Genomic DNA, 12924 nt, shown 5'->3' with positions numbered 1-12924 from the left:
CCCAAGTAGCTGGGACTACAGGCGCCCGCCACAACGCCTGGCCTTTTTTTGGTTGCAGCCATCATTGTTGTTTGGCGGGCCCGGGCTGGGGATTCAAACCCGCCACCTTAGGTGTATGTGGCTGGCGCCTTAGCCGCTTGAGCCACGGCGCCGAGCCTCCACATGCTCTTTTTAATGGTAGTACTAAGACGTCTGTTGTGCACCTTACCATGTGCTAGCACCATGGAGATGGTGTCTCTAACCCTCACAGAGTTCTCTAAGTTGGATAGTAGCGTATTTTCCCTTTTTTACAGGTGAAGGAAGGAAACTGACTCCAGGAGAGGTTTTTTATCACTTGTCCAAGGTTATGAGTAAGTGGTAGAGCTAGGGTTTGGGTTCAGGTCTGCCTGGCTTCAGCAAGCTGTGCTGCCTGGCTTAAGCTCAGCTGTGCTGAGCACTGTGACTGCTGTGCTGTACTACAGCCTTCCAAATGCTTGCTAGGACTCATTTGTTGAAGTCTGCCTATCAAACTGTCTATTTGGAATTCTATAAATTGTACTATTTTGGACAAAGCAAATGATGACCCTTGTAGCTGTCTGTGTACATTAGTTGTAAAGATGTGTTGGAGCCCAGTGAAGATAAACTGAAGAAGCTTTGTTACAGCTTTATGTTTCTGTTAATTTATGTCTTGACATTTGGGATGAACCAAATCCTATTAGAAGTAAGAAAAACTTCTCAGCATTATAATACATGATTTTTGATCAAAAATTAAGTTTAAAAGTGTTAGTGTATGACTCATCATTTTTTCAACAGATAAAGAGTTCTATTTGTCTTCTACGGGGAAAAATCTATGATGCACTAGATAACCGAACCTTAGCCACTTACAGCTACAAAGAAGCTTTGAAGCTTGATGTCTACTGTTTTGAAGCGTTTGATCTTTTAACTTCACACCACATGTTGACAGCACAAGAAGGTTTGGAAACTCAGATGTTCTTATGTTTAGCAAAATTAATATTTGGATTTTTTTCCTCTGACATCTATAGAATTGAGCTGACTATGTACAGGTTTAAATAGTTCTACTGACTCTAAATGTTTCTAGATATGAAGCACAGTGGTCACTTTGGCAGCACATATACTAAAATTAGATATGAAGCACATTGCAAAATGCATTGTTGTGTGGTGCCTTTTGCTATTTAAATTTTTAAGAATTGGACTGTGATGCAGCCATCCTTTTGGGATGTGACTGAAGTAGTACCTACGTGTAAACCAAAATTTGAATATCGAGTTCAGTGACTCTCAACCTGCCCATGCTTTAGATCCCTGAGAATCTTTAAATACATCAGTGTGGCCAGGTGCCGTGGCTCATGCCTATGATCCTAGGAGGCTAAGGTGGGAGGATTGCTTGAAGCCAGGAGTTCGAGATCACTCTAAGCAAGCCAAGACCTGTCTCTACAAAAAAAAATGAAAAAAAGTGAGCCGGGTATGATGGTACACCTGTAGTCCCAACTACTGGGAGGCTACAGCAGGAGGACTATATGAGTACAGGAGTTTGAGGTTGCTGTGAGCTATGATGACACCATTTCACTCCAGCCTGGACATCAAAGTGAGACCCTGTTGCAAAGAAAACCCCACAGTGTCAAACCAGTTCATTCAGAACCTTCCAGGTGGGGCCCTGTCATCAGATAATTTAAAACTCCTTGGTGGTCCTAACATAGCACAGGGATGACTGAGAACCACTGTCCAAATGTGTTGGCATTCATGGTGATGGGAGGTGAGTAAATAGGAGAAACAGAAAACTGGGTGGTTGAATTAATGGGATTCGAATGTGTCTATTTTTCTGAGACAGAGTCTCACTCTGTTGCCTGGGCTAGAGTGTAGTGGCATCATCATAGCTCACTGAAAACTCAGACCCTGGGCTCAAGTGATCCTCCTGCTGCAGTATCTGGAGGAGCATCCTAATGCACACCCAGCTAAATTTATTATTTTTTTTTTTGGTAGAGACAGAGTCTCACTCTTTTGCTCAGGCTGGCCTTGAAATCCTAGGCTCAAGCAGTCTTCCTATCTAGGCTTGCCAGAGTGCTAAGATTACATGTGTGATCCGCTGCCCTTGCCTGGCTTCAAACATATTTTAGCCTAGTACAGGGATTCTCAACCATGATGGTTTTGCTGCTGAGGTACATTTAGGAATGTCTGGAGACATTTTTTGGTGTCACAGCATGGAGGCAGCTAGGCAGGTTGGGAGATGGTTGTTGGTGTCTAGTGGGTAGAGGCCAGAGATCCTGCTAAACATTCTGTCATACATAGGACACTCCACAAAGCAGAGTGACCCATGCAGCATTCAGTAGCACTGGGGCTAGTGGCTGAGGACAGCACCCACCTGAAGGCCTCCTGGCCCTAGAGGAAGGGCTGCCTCTACTCCAGATAATTCTCCTTTTCTGGGGTTGGAGGCCACTATGCCTGTTTTTTTTTTTTTTGAGACAAGAGTCTCACTTTGTTGCCCTTGGTACTTGGTAGAGTGCCGTGGCATCATAGCTCACAGCAATCTCAAACTCTTGGGCTCAAGTGATTCTCTTACCTCAGCCTTCCAAGTAGCTGGGACTACAGGTGCCCAGGTATTTTTTAGAGATGAGTGTTGCTCTGGCTCCTACTAGTCTTGAACCTGTGAGTTCAGGCAATCCACCTACCTCGGCCTCCCATAGTTCTAGGATTACACGCGTGAGCTGCTGCACCTAGCCTTGTGACTGTTTTATGTAGCACATTATAATCTTGTGATTTTCTCTTTTGAATTTGATTTACTTAGACCAAGAAGTATAGGAGAATATTTTTAGTTGCTGATTTTTTTTCCCTTGTAAATTTTATGAAGACATTAATTTATATTTTCCAACCATTTTTAAGAAAAAGAACTTCTTGAATCCTTACCGCTTAACAAGCTCTGTACTGAAGAACAAGAATTGCTACGTTTTCTATTTGAGAACAAATTAAAAAAGGTAAGTAAGAACACAAAGTTAGCATTAGTTTTATGTAAATATCTTTTATTTCTTTCCTTAAATTTGGCTTGTATATTTTTTATTAAATTTTTTAACATAAAAATTTTATTAATTTAGAACATTTGCAAGAGAATAGTTATTTTTCTCCCAAGAACTCCTTATACTAAAAGATTGAATAATGAAATAAATGGAATGGTGTTCCATGAAAATGAAGATTTTTTTTTTTTCTTATGCTATCTGAACTTCTACTTCAGGAAATAATTCCTACCATGGAATTCTGTAATAATATTGAGAAGAAAATTAAACTTATTGATAGGAGTACTGATAAAATTTGAAGTTAAAAAAGTTTTCATAGGCTCATGTATGTCCATGTCTAAATGTTTTTAACTACTTGGGTCAAACACAAATTGAGTCTGCCTTTTGACTTGTTATTGTTCATTGAGTTTATGTTTAAATTTCTCTGTGTTTCAGTATAATAAACCTAGTGAAACTGTCATCCCTGAGTCTGTAGATGGCTTGCAAGAGAATCTGGATGTGGTAGTGTCTTTAGCTGAGAGACATTATTATAACTGTGATTTTAAAATGTGCTACAAGCTTACTTCTGTGTAAGTATACCTCCATTTTTGTGTAGGAATGTCCATATTACCTAAGTAATTCATGGACATGCTCTCTGAGTAATCTCGAACTAGATAACTTAAATTACCTTTACCATTTGTAGAGCACTGAGCAGGGTACTGTCTTAAAAGGATAATTTGCAGACACAGGTGCATGCATATTTGTGGATTTGTGCCACTAGCTTGGGAGGGATATACATGTTCCTCTTCCCAGTCTTGATAATGTGCAAGTTTGAAAATACCATTTTGGTACATAGTTTTATAACATTCAATCTTTATTAGCATCTAATACAGTCCTCTAGGAACTGGGTGCTTAGTCTGCCACTCTTACTGGTAAACCATGTTCCCCACACAACAGTTTTCCAGTGTACATAATTTTAGCTTATCCTTTAGCTAAATAATATCCAACTTTTTTTGTGGATCTTTTGAGTTGTCTAAAATCCTTGAAATCAAAAAAATTTTAATTGGCAAATACTTATCTATTTAATATTTCATATTGTTTTGATCCTTTTAAACAATTGGATCACCTGTTTCATGTATTACAATTCTGTTGATATAAAGTAAATAAATACAGCAATGTTTATTTTTATCCTTACCAATAAAGCAGAATTTTCCCTTTCATTTATAACCTAATTGTTGCCTTCATTAACTCGAAGAGAATGGAGTGAAGAAGGAGAAAAAGCACTAGAGCCCATGGTCTCATAGTAAAGCTGTAGTGACCATGTAAACAGCTGGTGAGGGATAGTGACTGCATAAGCATAGCTGGTGACACTGAATGCCTGCCTGGACTGTTTCTGGGGTGATAATATGTTGCTTTAACTTTTTCAGAGTAATGGAGAAAGATCCTTTCCATGCCAACTGTTTACCTGTACATATAGGGACGCTTGTGGAGCTGAATAAAGCAAATGGTAAGAATTTGTTTTAATTAAGCTAATTTCTAAGATAAAACAAATTTCTGTGACTTGAAGTTTTGTCTCATAAATCTTAGCTAGTTGAGATTGCAGATGACAATATAATGAGTTCTACAATAAAGGTAAAAATGAGGAGGAAATGTTTAAGTGGCTAAGGGTCTGTTTTCCAACAGAACAATTTATTTCCTTATCTCTTTTCTCATTCTCAAATACACTATGTGCTTTTAGGCATGTTAGCTTTAAATTGGTGTTGTTAGTTCTGCCTCTTTTGTCTTTTTTTGTAAATTCCATAAGAAAATGTGTACAGTAAGAACTGTTAGCTAATTGGAAGACAACATTTTTTTTTGTGGTTTTTATATTTTAATATTGCAGAAACATTTGATTGTGTTTAGGTTGTATTTGTCCTTAAAGGTCTTTTTATTTTATTTATTTATTTATTTTAATTTCAGGTTAATTTGAGGGTACAAAGAATTAGATTATAATGTTTGGATTTGCTCGGTATAGTCCCTGTTATAGTTGAGTCCTACCCTAGGAGGTGTGCCATACACCCCCAAACTGTGCCCATTAAGTGGGAGCACACCCATCCCCTTCCTTCCTCCCTCCCGACTTGAAGTGAACTGAGATTTTCTCATGTGGGTGTGTATTGGTTTGTCTACTGGCTTCATACTACTATTGAGTACATTGGATACTTGCTTTTCCATTCTTATGATACTTTACTAAGAAGAGTGTGTTTTTGTTTTTGTTTTTATTTTTTTATTTTTTTTTTGAGACAGAGCCTCAAGCTATCCCCCTGGGTAGAGTGCCATGGCATCACACTCACAGCAACCTCCAACTCCTGGGCTCAAGTGAGTCTCCTGCCTCAGCCTCCCAAGTAGCTGGGACTACAGGCGCCCGCCACAACGCCTGGCCATTTTTTGGTTGCAGCCATCATTGTGGTTTGGTGGGCCTGGGCTGGGGATTTGAACCCGCCACCTTAGGTGTATGTGGCTGGCGCCTTAGCCCCTTGAGCCTTGTTTTTGTTTTTAGAGACAGAGTCTCACTTTGTTGCTCTCAGTAGAGTGCTTTGGTGTCACAGTTCACAGCAACCTCCAGCTCTTGGGCTGAGGTGATTCTCTTGCCTCAGCCTCCCAAGTAAGTGGGACTATAGGTGCCCACTACAATGCCTGGCTATTTTTTTGTTGCAGCATGGCTGGGTTCTCACCCCCACCCTTGGTATATGGGGCCGGCACCCTACTCACTGAGCCACAGGCACCACTCAGAAGAATGTGTTTCATCTCCATCCCGGTTAATACAAAGGGTATAAAGCCTCCATCTTTTCATAGGGCTGAATAGTATTCCATGGTATACATATACCATAGCTTATTAATTCACTCCTGAGTTGATGGGCATTTAGGTTGTTTCTACATCTTGGCAATGGTAAATTGAGCTGCAACAAACATTATAGTGCAAATGTCTTTATGCTAAAGTGATTTTTATTCCTTATGGGTAGATGCCTAATAGTGGGATTGCAGGATCAAATGGGAGGTCTAATTTGAGTTCTTTTCAGGATTCTCCATACTTCTTTCCATAGAGGCTGTATTAGTTTGCGATCCCACCAATAGTGTAAAAGTGTTCCCTTCTCTCCACATCTACGCCAGCAACTGCAACTTTGGGAATTTGTGATGTGGGCTAATCTTACCAGGGTTAGGTGATATCTTAGGGTGGTTTTGATTTGCATTTCTCTGATGATTTGGGATGATGAGCATTTTTTTATGTTTATTAGCCATTCATCTGTCTTTCTCAGAAAAATGTTCTCTTCATGTCTCTTGCCCAGTGATAGATGGGATTGTGGGGTCTTTTTTTGTTGATTAATTTGAGTTCTCTATAAATTTTAGTTATCAGCCCTTTGTCAGATTTGTAACATGCAAATATCTTTTTCTGTTCTTTTTTTTTTTTTTTTGAGACAGAGCCTCAAGCTGTCCCCTGGGTAGAGTGTCGTGGCATTACAGCTCACAGCAACCTCCAACTCCTGGGCTCAAGCGAGTCTCCTGCCTCAGCCTCCCAAGTAGCTGGGACTACAGGCGCCCGCCACAACGCCTGGCTATTTTTTGGTTGCAGCCGTCATTGTTGTTTGGCGGGTCCGGGCTGGGGATTCGAACCCGCCACCTTAGGTGTACGTGGCTGGCGCCTTAGCTGGTTGAGCTATAGGCGCCGAGCCATCTTTTTCTATTCTTAAGGTTATCTATTTGATTTATTACTTGTTAAAAAAATCTTATAGCTGTTATTTTTTTATTAAGTCATAACTGTGAACATGAATGCATTTATGGGATACAATGTACTGACTTTATTATCTGTTTGCTTTAATTGTTATGTCCTTAGCTGCCAGAAGCTTTTCAGTTTAATTAAACAAAAGTCCCATTTGTTTATTTTCATTGTTGTTGCGATTGCCATTGAAGTCTTCTTCATAAAGTCTTTCCCCAGTCTGACATTATCAAGAGTTTTTCCCATATTTTCTTCTGGGATTAATATCATTTCCTGCCTTAGATATAAGTCTTTTGTCCATCTTGAATCAATTTTTTTAAGTGGTAAAAGGTGCAGGTCAAGTTTAGTCGTTTACATGTGATTAGCCAGTTCTCCCAGCACCCTTTATTGAATAGGGATTCTTTTCCCCAGTGTGTGCTTTTGTTTGGTTCATTGAAGAGCATATGGCAATAAGAGACTAGTGTCATTTCTTGGTTTTCTATTCGGTTCCATGTCTGTCTCTATTTTTGTGCCCATACCATGGTGTTTTGATCACTGTGGACTTATACTGTAACCTCAAGTCTGGTAGGGTGATGCCTCTGGCTTTGCTCTTGTTATTAAGAATAGTCTTCACTATATGGGGTTTTTCTGGTTCCATCGGAAATGAAGAACTATTTTTTCTAGTTCTTCAAAGTATGCCGTTGGTAATTTAATGGGGATTGCATTGAATCTGTAGATTGCTTTGGGTAATATAAACATTTTAACAGTGTTGATTCTTCCCAACCAGGGGCATGGTATATTCTTCCATTTGTTGATATCTTCTGCTATTTCTTTTCTTAAGATTTCATAGTTCTTTTTGTAGAGATTCTTCACCTTTTTTGTTAGGTATATTCCTAGGTATATCATTTTTTTGAAGCTACTGTGAAGGGTATTGTGTCCTTGATTTGCTTCTCTGCTTGGCTATTGTTGGCCTCTACAGAGGCTACTGATTTGTGAATGTTGATTGAATAATTAACTCTGTCAGGAGGAAAAAGCCCCCACGCTCCCATTCCAGATCCCTGCTTTCTAGCAGTGAGGTATGAGGACCTTGTGAAAACTTGTTGGAAATATAGACTCTCCAGCTGCTGTCATCCAGAAATGGTAGAATGTACACATTTTTCAAGATTTGATAAACTTGGAAGTTTGGTCAGCCAAATTGGCTATGGGTGGTTAAGATGGTCCCTTATGGCTTGGTACCTGTGGCTCAAGCAGCTAAGGCGCCAGCCACATACATGTGAGCTGGCGAGTTTGAATAAAGCCCAGGCCTTCCAAAAAATGTTGTGGCGGGCATCTGTAGTCCCAGCTACTTGGTAGGCAGAGGCAGGAGAATCTCTTGAGACCAGGCGTTAGAGGTTGCTGTGAACTATGATGCCACAGTACTCTACCCAGGGTGACAGCTTGAGGCTCTGTCTCAAAAAAAAAAAAAAAAAATAGATGGTCCCTTATGGGCCTGTGGCATAGGAGGCATCAGTTTCTAAGGTAGGTGAGATGCTTTTCAGTAACCTCTGTCTTGCTGGAAGGGCTTTGCTGGGTGGCATCTGTTCCTACCTTGTCCATTGCCTGTCACTCACTTTGTAGCCACTTGGCAAGTGCTCAGTGTCCACTGTGGGTCTGGCACTGGGTGTGTCTGCCCAGTGGAATTTCTGTACTTTATTAGGTAAATGGATTTTGTATCTAGCAGAAAATAAAAGTATGCAGTCATTGCTGTGAGAACAGAATTTTTGTGATTGTGAAGAGTTGTAACCAAATCATAGCTTAAATTGCATTTCATATGAATAATTATATTTTTTTCTTTTTCTCCTAATGTAGAACTTTTCTATCTTTCTCACAAGCTGGTGGATTTATATCCTGGTAATCCTGTAAGTAATTATAAATCTTTTTTTTTACAGTCTTGTTTTCTTAGCTGACCTTTGAGAAAATACTTAGTATTTTAAGTTCAAGCAAATAATATTTTAAAGTGTTAGAGCAAAATATCTTAGTGCTTAATATAATAAGAAAGCAGCATTAACTTTTTCAGTCCATGAAGGTATTTTTTTAATTATACTAAAGCAGTAACTTAAAAAACCTTTTAGTTTTTTGATTTGTAGACATTATATATCCTTATTTTAAAACACTTAGCATACAGAAATATAAAATACTGCCATGACAATCATATGCCTCCCTTTTGTAAGCAATGCTGGATAGCTTTCTCACATTGCACGTTTAAGACAATTCCTGAACTTTGCTCTGAATCCAGACTATCATGGATCAGAGTGGAGAAGCAGGAATGGAAAATGTAATGAGGAGCTCTGTCTTTAAAGAAAAAAGCAGTCTACATCTCAGACAAGAGTCTACACTTTCACCCACTGTGAAACCTATGCCCGAGAAGCAGCTAAACCAATTCAGCACTGTGTGAGAAGACAGGGAAGAGGCAGGGGCGAGTTGGAGGAGAAGCACTGCTGAGAACAATCTTTGGACTGGGATATCCTCAGAAGCCTCGTCCACTGTCCAAGCTGCCTTAGGAAACCTGTGGAGTTATCTGTCCTCTCTGATTGAGGACCTCAGTAGATAGACTGTCCAGAGAAATTTCTAACTTGAACTAGAATATGTGGTATAAGAAAGTCTAGTTTGTCCTCTTTCTGGCCTCATGTGTTGAAGATACAATTTAAGGTTAAGCAGTCTTTGGTAATGGTAAATTTTGAACTTTTTAGGTGTCTTGGTTTGCAGTGGGATGTTATTATCTCATGGTTGGTCATAAAAATGAACATGCCAGAAGATACCTGAGGTATGGATTTATTCCCTTTCTCTCTCTGCAGTGAACTTGCTTTGTGCAGTAATTGGTACTTTAAGGCAATGTGAAAGAATAAATGTTTCTTCAACAGATTCAGTTCAATTGCCTTAGTTACTTGCTTTTATGTTGTGAGGGGAGATAAAAGAAATTAGTGGTTTAGCTCCCTTGTCCTCAGGGAGCTTATGTGTTTTTCATTTTATTGATAAATGAGAATAAATAATGAAACAAAAGAAAATAATAGAGTTTGAAAGTTTCCTTTTTTTATTTATACTATTAACCTTTTACTTTTAGGACTTCTTTTGTTAATAGTTGTAAAGTTATATGAAACTTCATATGAGATTGGGGTCTCTAACTGTGACTGTGAACCAAGAGTCCTGGTAGGATGAGTTAGCTCACATATGGATTTGCCATGGTTTTAGCTTAAGTTTAGCTATGCATCCCAATCATGCATGATTAATACTTAGCCACTATTAATTGAGTCTCACAAAATGTCTAATATGTGAAGAATTACTTAAACACTCTAAATGTAATAATACTTGTGATTCCCTCTATGCAAACAAAATCAAAAGTGATCTGTAAGAGAAAGAGATAAACTTTGGAGTCAGACTAGAATTCTAATGCAAATTCTATGACTGAAATTCCTTAGGAAAGTTAATTTCTCTTACTTTCTTCTCTGAAGATGGGGATGGCGGCTTGCGTAGCTCAGTGGTTAGGGTGCTGGCCACATGCACTGGGGCTGGCAGGTTAGAACCCAGCCTGGGCCTGCCAAACAACAATAACTACAACAAAAAAACAGCTGGCCATTGTGGTGGGCGCCTATAGTCCCAGCCAAGGGTGACATAGTGGGACTCTGTCTCAAAAAAGAAGAAAGAAAATGGGGTTGGCATAATATTTACATCTCGGGATTGTTAGGGAAATTGATAAGATAACCTGAAAGTGCCTTGTGCTAGGAAGAAGATAGAGCTCTGGTGGGTTGTGTGCTCAGCATTTTAGGAAAACTCATGAGTAGGAAGGTGATTCATACTGTAAAAGTTCTTTTGAAGTATGCTGCTTTGATTTACTGTATGATTCAGTAATGGACTCTACATAAAACAGGGACTATTTAAGGAACAGAAAAATTAGAAAAATAAAATGCTAGGAAGTAGGATATTACCCTTTGTTTTACAGGTTTTCTGACATGTTCTCTCTATTCTTTGCTATGGGTTATTACATTGTGTTCACTGACTGAAGACAATTCATATATAGTGTAATCTGCGAAACCAGGTGTATCTCCTACCACCAGCCGTAGGATATCACTTAAACTAACAAGCCTTGCTATACTTGTCCTTAAAATATGAATTAATTTATCTTGCAAGTTACAGGATGAGAGCATGCATTTAGGCATCTAGTGTGGTGCTGGGCACAAAATAGACCCCCAGTTAATGGTTCTTGCTGTTGCTCCACTATTTATCTCCACCAGCTCCTGCATGAAGTAATGTTTGTGGGTTCTGTGCAGAGTGCTGATGAGTTTGGCTACAGTACCTAAAACTGTGGATCTTTCCTTAAACTTATTAAACTTTTGCTTATACTGTTAAATATTGTTTAAGTTCAAGTGAATTAACGTAAATGTTATATTAGTATTTACTATGTTGATGACTCATATATTAAATGAAAATGTCTTTGAGAGGCCATCTGCTTATATAAAATTAACAATTTAAAAATAAATTGAGTGCACTGTTTATTTTAGCAAAGCTACAGCGCTGGAGAAGACCTACGGGCCTGCTTGGATAGCCTATGGGCACTCGTTTGCAGTGGAGAGTGAGCACGACCAGGCCATGGCTGCCTACTTCACAGCAGCACAGCTGATGAAAGGGTATGCATTAACAAAAATAAATGAAATTTGTATTGTTACTGTTATTGCCATTTGATTTTCTTTTCTTTTTTTTTTTTTGAGACGGAGCCTCAAGCTATCCCCCTGGGTAGAGTGCCATGGCATCACGCTCACAGCAACCTCCAACTCCTGGGCTCAAGCGAGTCTCCTGCCTCAGCCTCCCAAGTAGCTGGGACTACAGGCGCCCGCCACAACGCCTGGCCATTTTTTGGTTGCAGCCATCATTGTTGTTTGGCGGGCCCGGGCTGGGGATTCGAACCCGCCACCTTAGGTGTATGTGGCTGGCGCCTTAGCTGCTTGAGCCACAGGCGCCGAGCTGCCATTTGATTTTCAAACTGAACAGACACATTTTACTTCTTATCTAGTAGCTTGTGATTGTAAAATAACTATGGAAATGAAGGAGGAAAGAAGCTGGTGTAGTGAGTTTGCCTAGCAATTTATCTCAGCCAGTGCAAGAAGAAACTTGGAAATTGGCCCAAGGGAAGAGATGAGTACAGAAGCTCTTCATGTTCATGCAAGAATGAAGATACTCATGTGCAAAAGTATTTTATCTTATCTGTTACCAAAAGATATTTGATGTAGCTTAGTTGTAGTGCAGGACTATATTTACAATATGCTGGATTTAAAGCAGTATCAACTATATTGATAGTAATTGAAGTAATATTGCTCTGATTCCTACTGATTCTTTTTGTTCTCACCCTTGGTTAGACTTGGCAGAATTCTTTCATGTACATTACTTTTATCAACCTGTGTGAAGAGGAGGTGGGAGTGTAGGGGTCCAGAGGGTGGTCTGGAGTCATATTGGCTAGATTCCCTCCCAGACTCTTCCACCCAGAGCTACATGATCTTGGGCAAATTCCTTAACCTCTTAAAAAATAGGAATAACAGAAAAACTTACTCATTGGCATATTGAAGAACTGTTAGCTGCACAAAGTTAGCTGCATCTGTTTACTTCTAGTGCTTGATATGGCTCATGTACAGCAGACCCTCTACAGCTGATCTCTTCCTACATTGACTGCCTTCTTAAGGTGACCTAATTTTCACAGACTGGACATGCACCACATGTGCATATGAGCACGGTTGGCCTAGTTCCTTATTGTGACCACCTCCGTCTGGAGACCAGTTTGTTACAGTCCCTGAGGTGGTCAACTTACAGAGGTTATGCTGTATTTAACTATTGAATTTTATCTTGTTAGATTTGATCTCCCTCTTCAAACTATTCAAACTCCTCTTGTCACTCAGTTCTGTACCCAGATTATTTATCAACTCTAGCTTTTTATACTCACAGTACCTTGTTAAGTATTACTTAGATCTAATCATCCATACAAATACTATGAAGGATGTATCTCCCTAATTACATTAGGTAGTAGGGCTGCCGTAAGAGAATACCATAGATTGGATGGCTTAAAGGACAGAAATTTATTTTCTCATAATTTTGGAGGCTGGGAAGACAAGGTGAGGTGCTCGCCAATGCTGTTTGTGGTGAGGGCTATTTTCCTGGCTTGCGGACGTTGACTTCTTTTTTTTTTTTTTT

General features: G+C 39.5%; 1 protein-coding gene across 1 annotated transcript in view; it reads left to right on the top strand.

Annotated features, from left to right (window-relative positions):
- CDC16 (cell division cycle 16) overlaps nucleotides 1–12924 on the top strand; it is a 35320-nt gene that overhangs the window by 2805 nt on the left and 19591 nt on the right. Inside the window, exons 3-9 of the mRNA XM_012811525.2 lie at nucleotides 793–952; nucleotides 2875–2966; nucleotides 3438–3571; nucleotides 4409–4488; nucleotides 8560–8609; nucleotides 9441–9514; nucleotides 11247–11372. Coding sequence (XP_012666979.1) covers nucleotides 793–952; nucleotides 2875–2966; nucleotides 3438–3571; nucleotides 4409–4488; nucleotides 8560–8609; nucleotides 9441–9514; nucleotides 11247–11372 — 716 coding nt within the window. The remainder of the gene's footprint in view (nucleotides 1–792; nucleotides 953–2874; nucleotides 2967–3437; nucleotides 3572–4408; nucleotides 4489–8559; nucleotides 8610–9440; nucleotides 9515–11246; nucleotides 11373–12924) is intronic.

Source organism: Otolemur garnettii, unplaced genomic scaffold (assembly GCF_000181295.1).
Source record: "Otolemur garnettii isolate 467f Iridium unplaced genomic scaffold, OtoGar3 scaffold00161, whole genome shotgun sequence".
NCBI classification, from domain to species: domain Eukaryota; kingdom Metazoa; phylum Chordata; class Mammalia; order Primates; family Galagidae; genus Otolemur; species Otolemur garnettii.
Note: the sequence above shows the minus strand (reverse complement) of the source record. Positions and strands in the feature narration are given on the sequence as shown.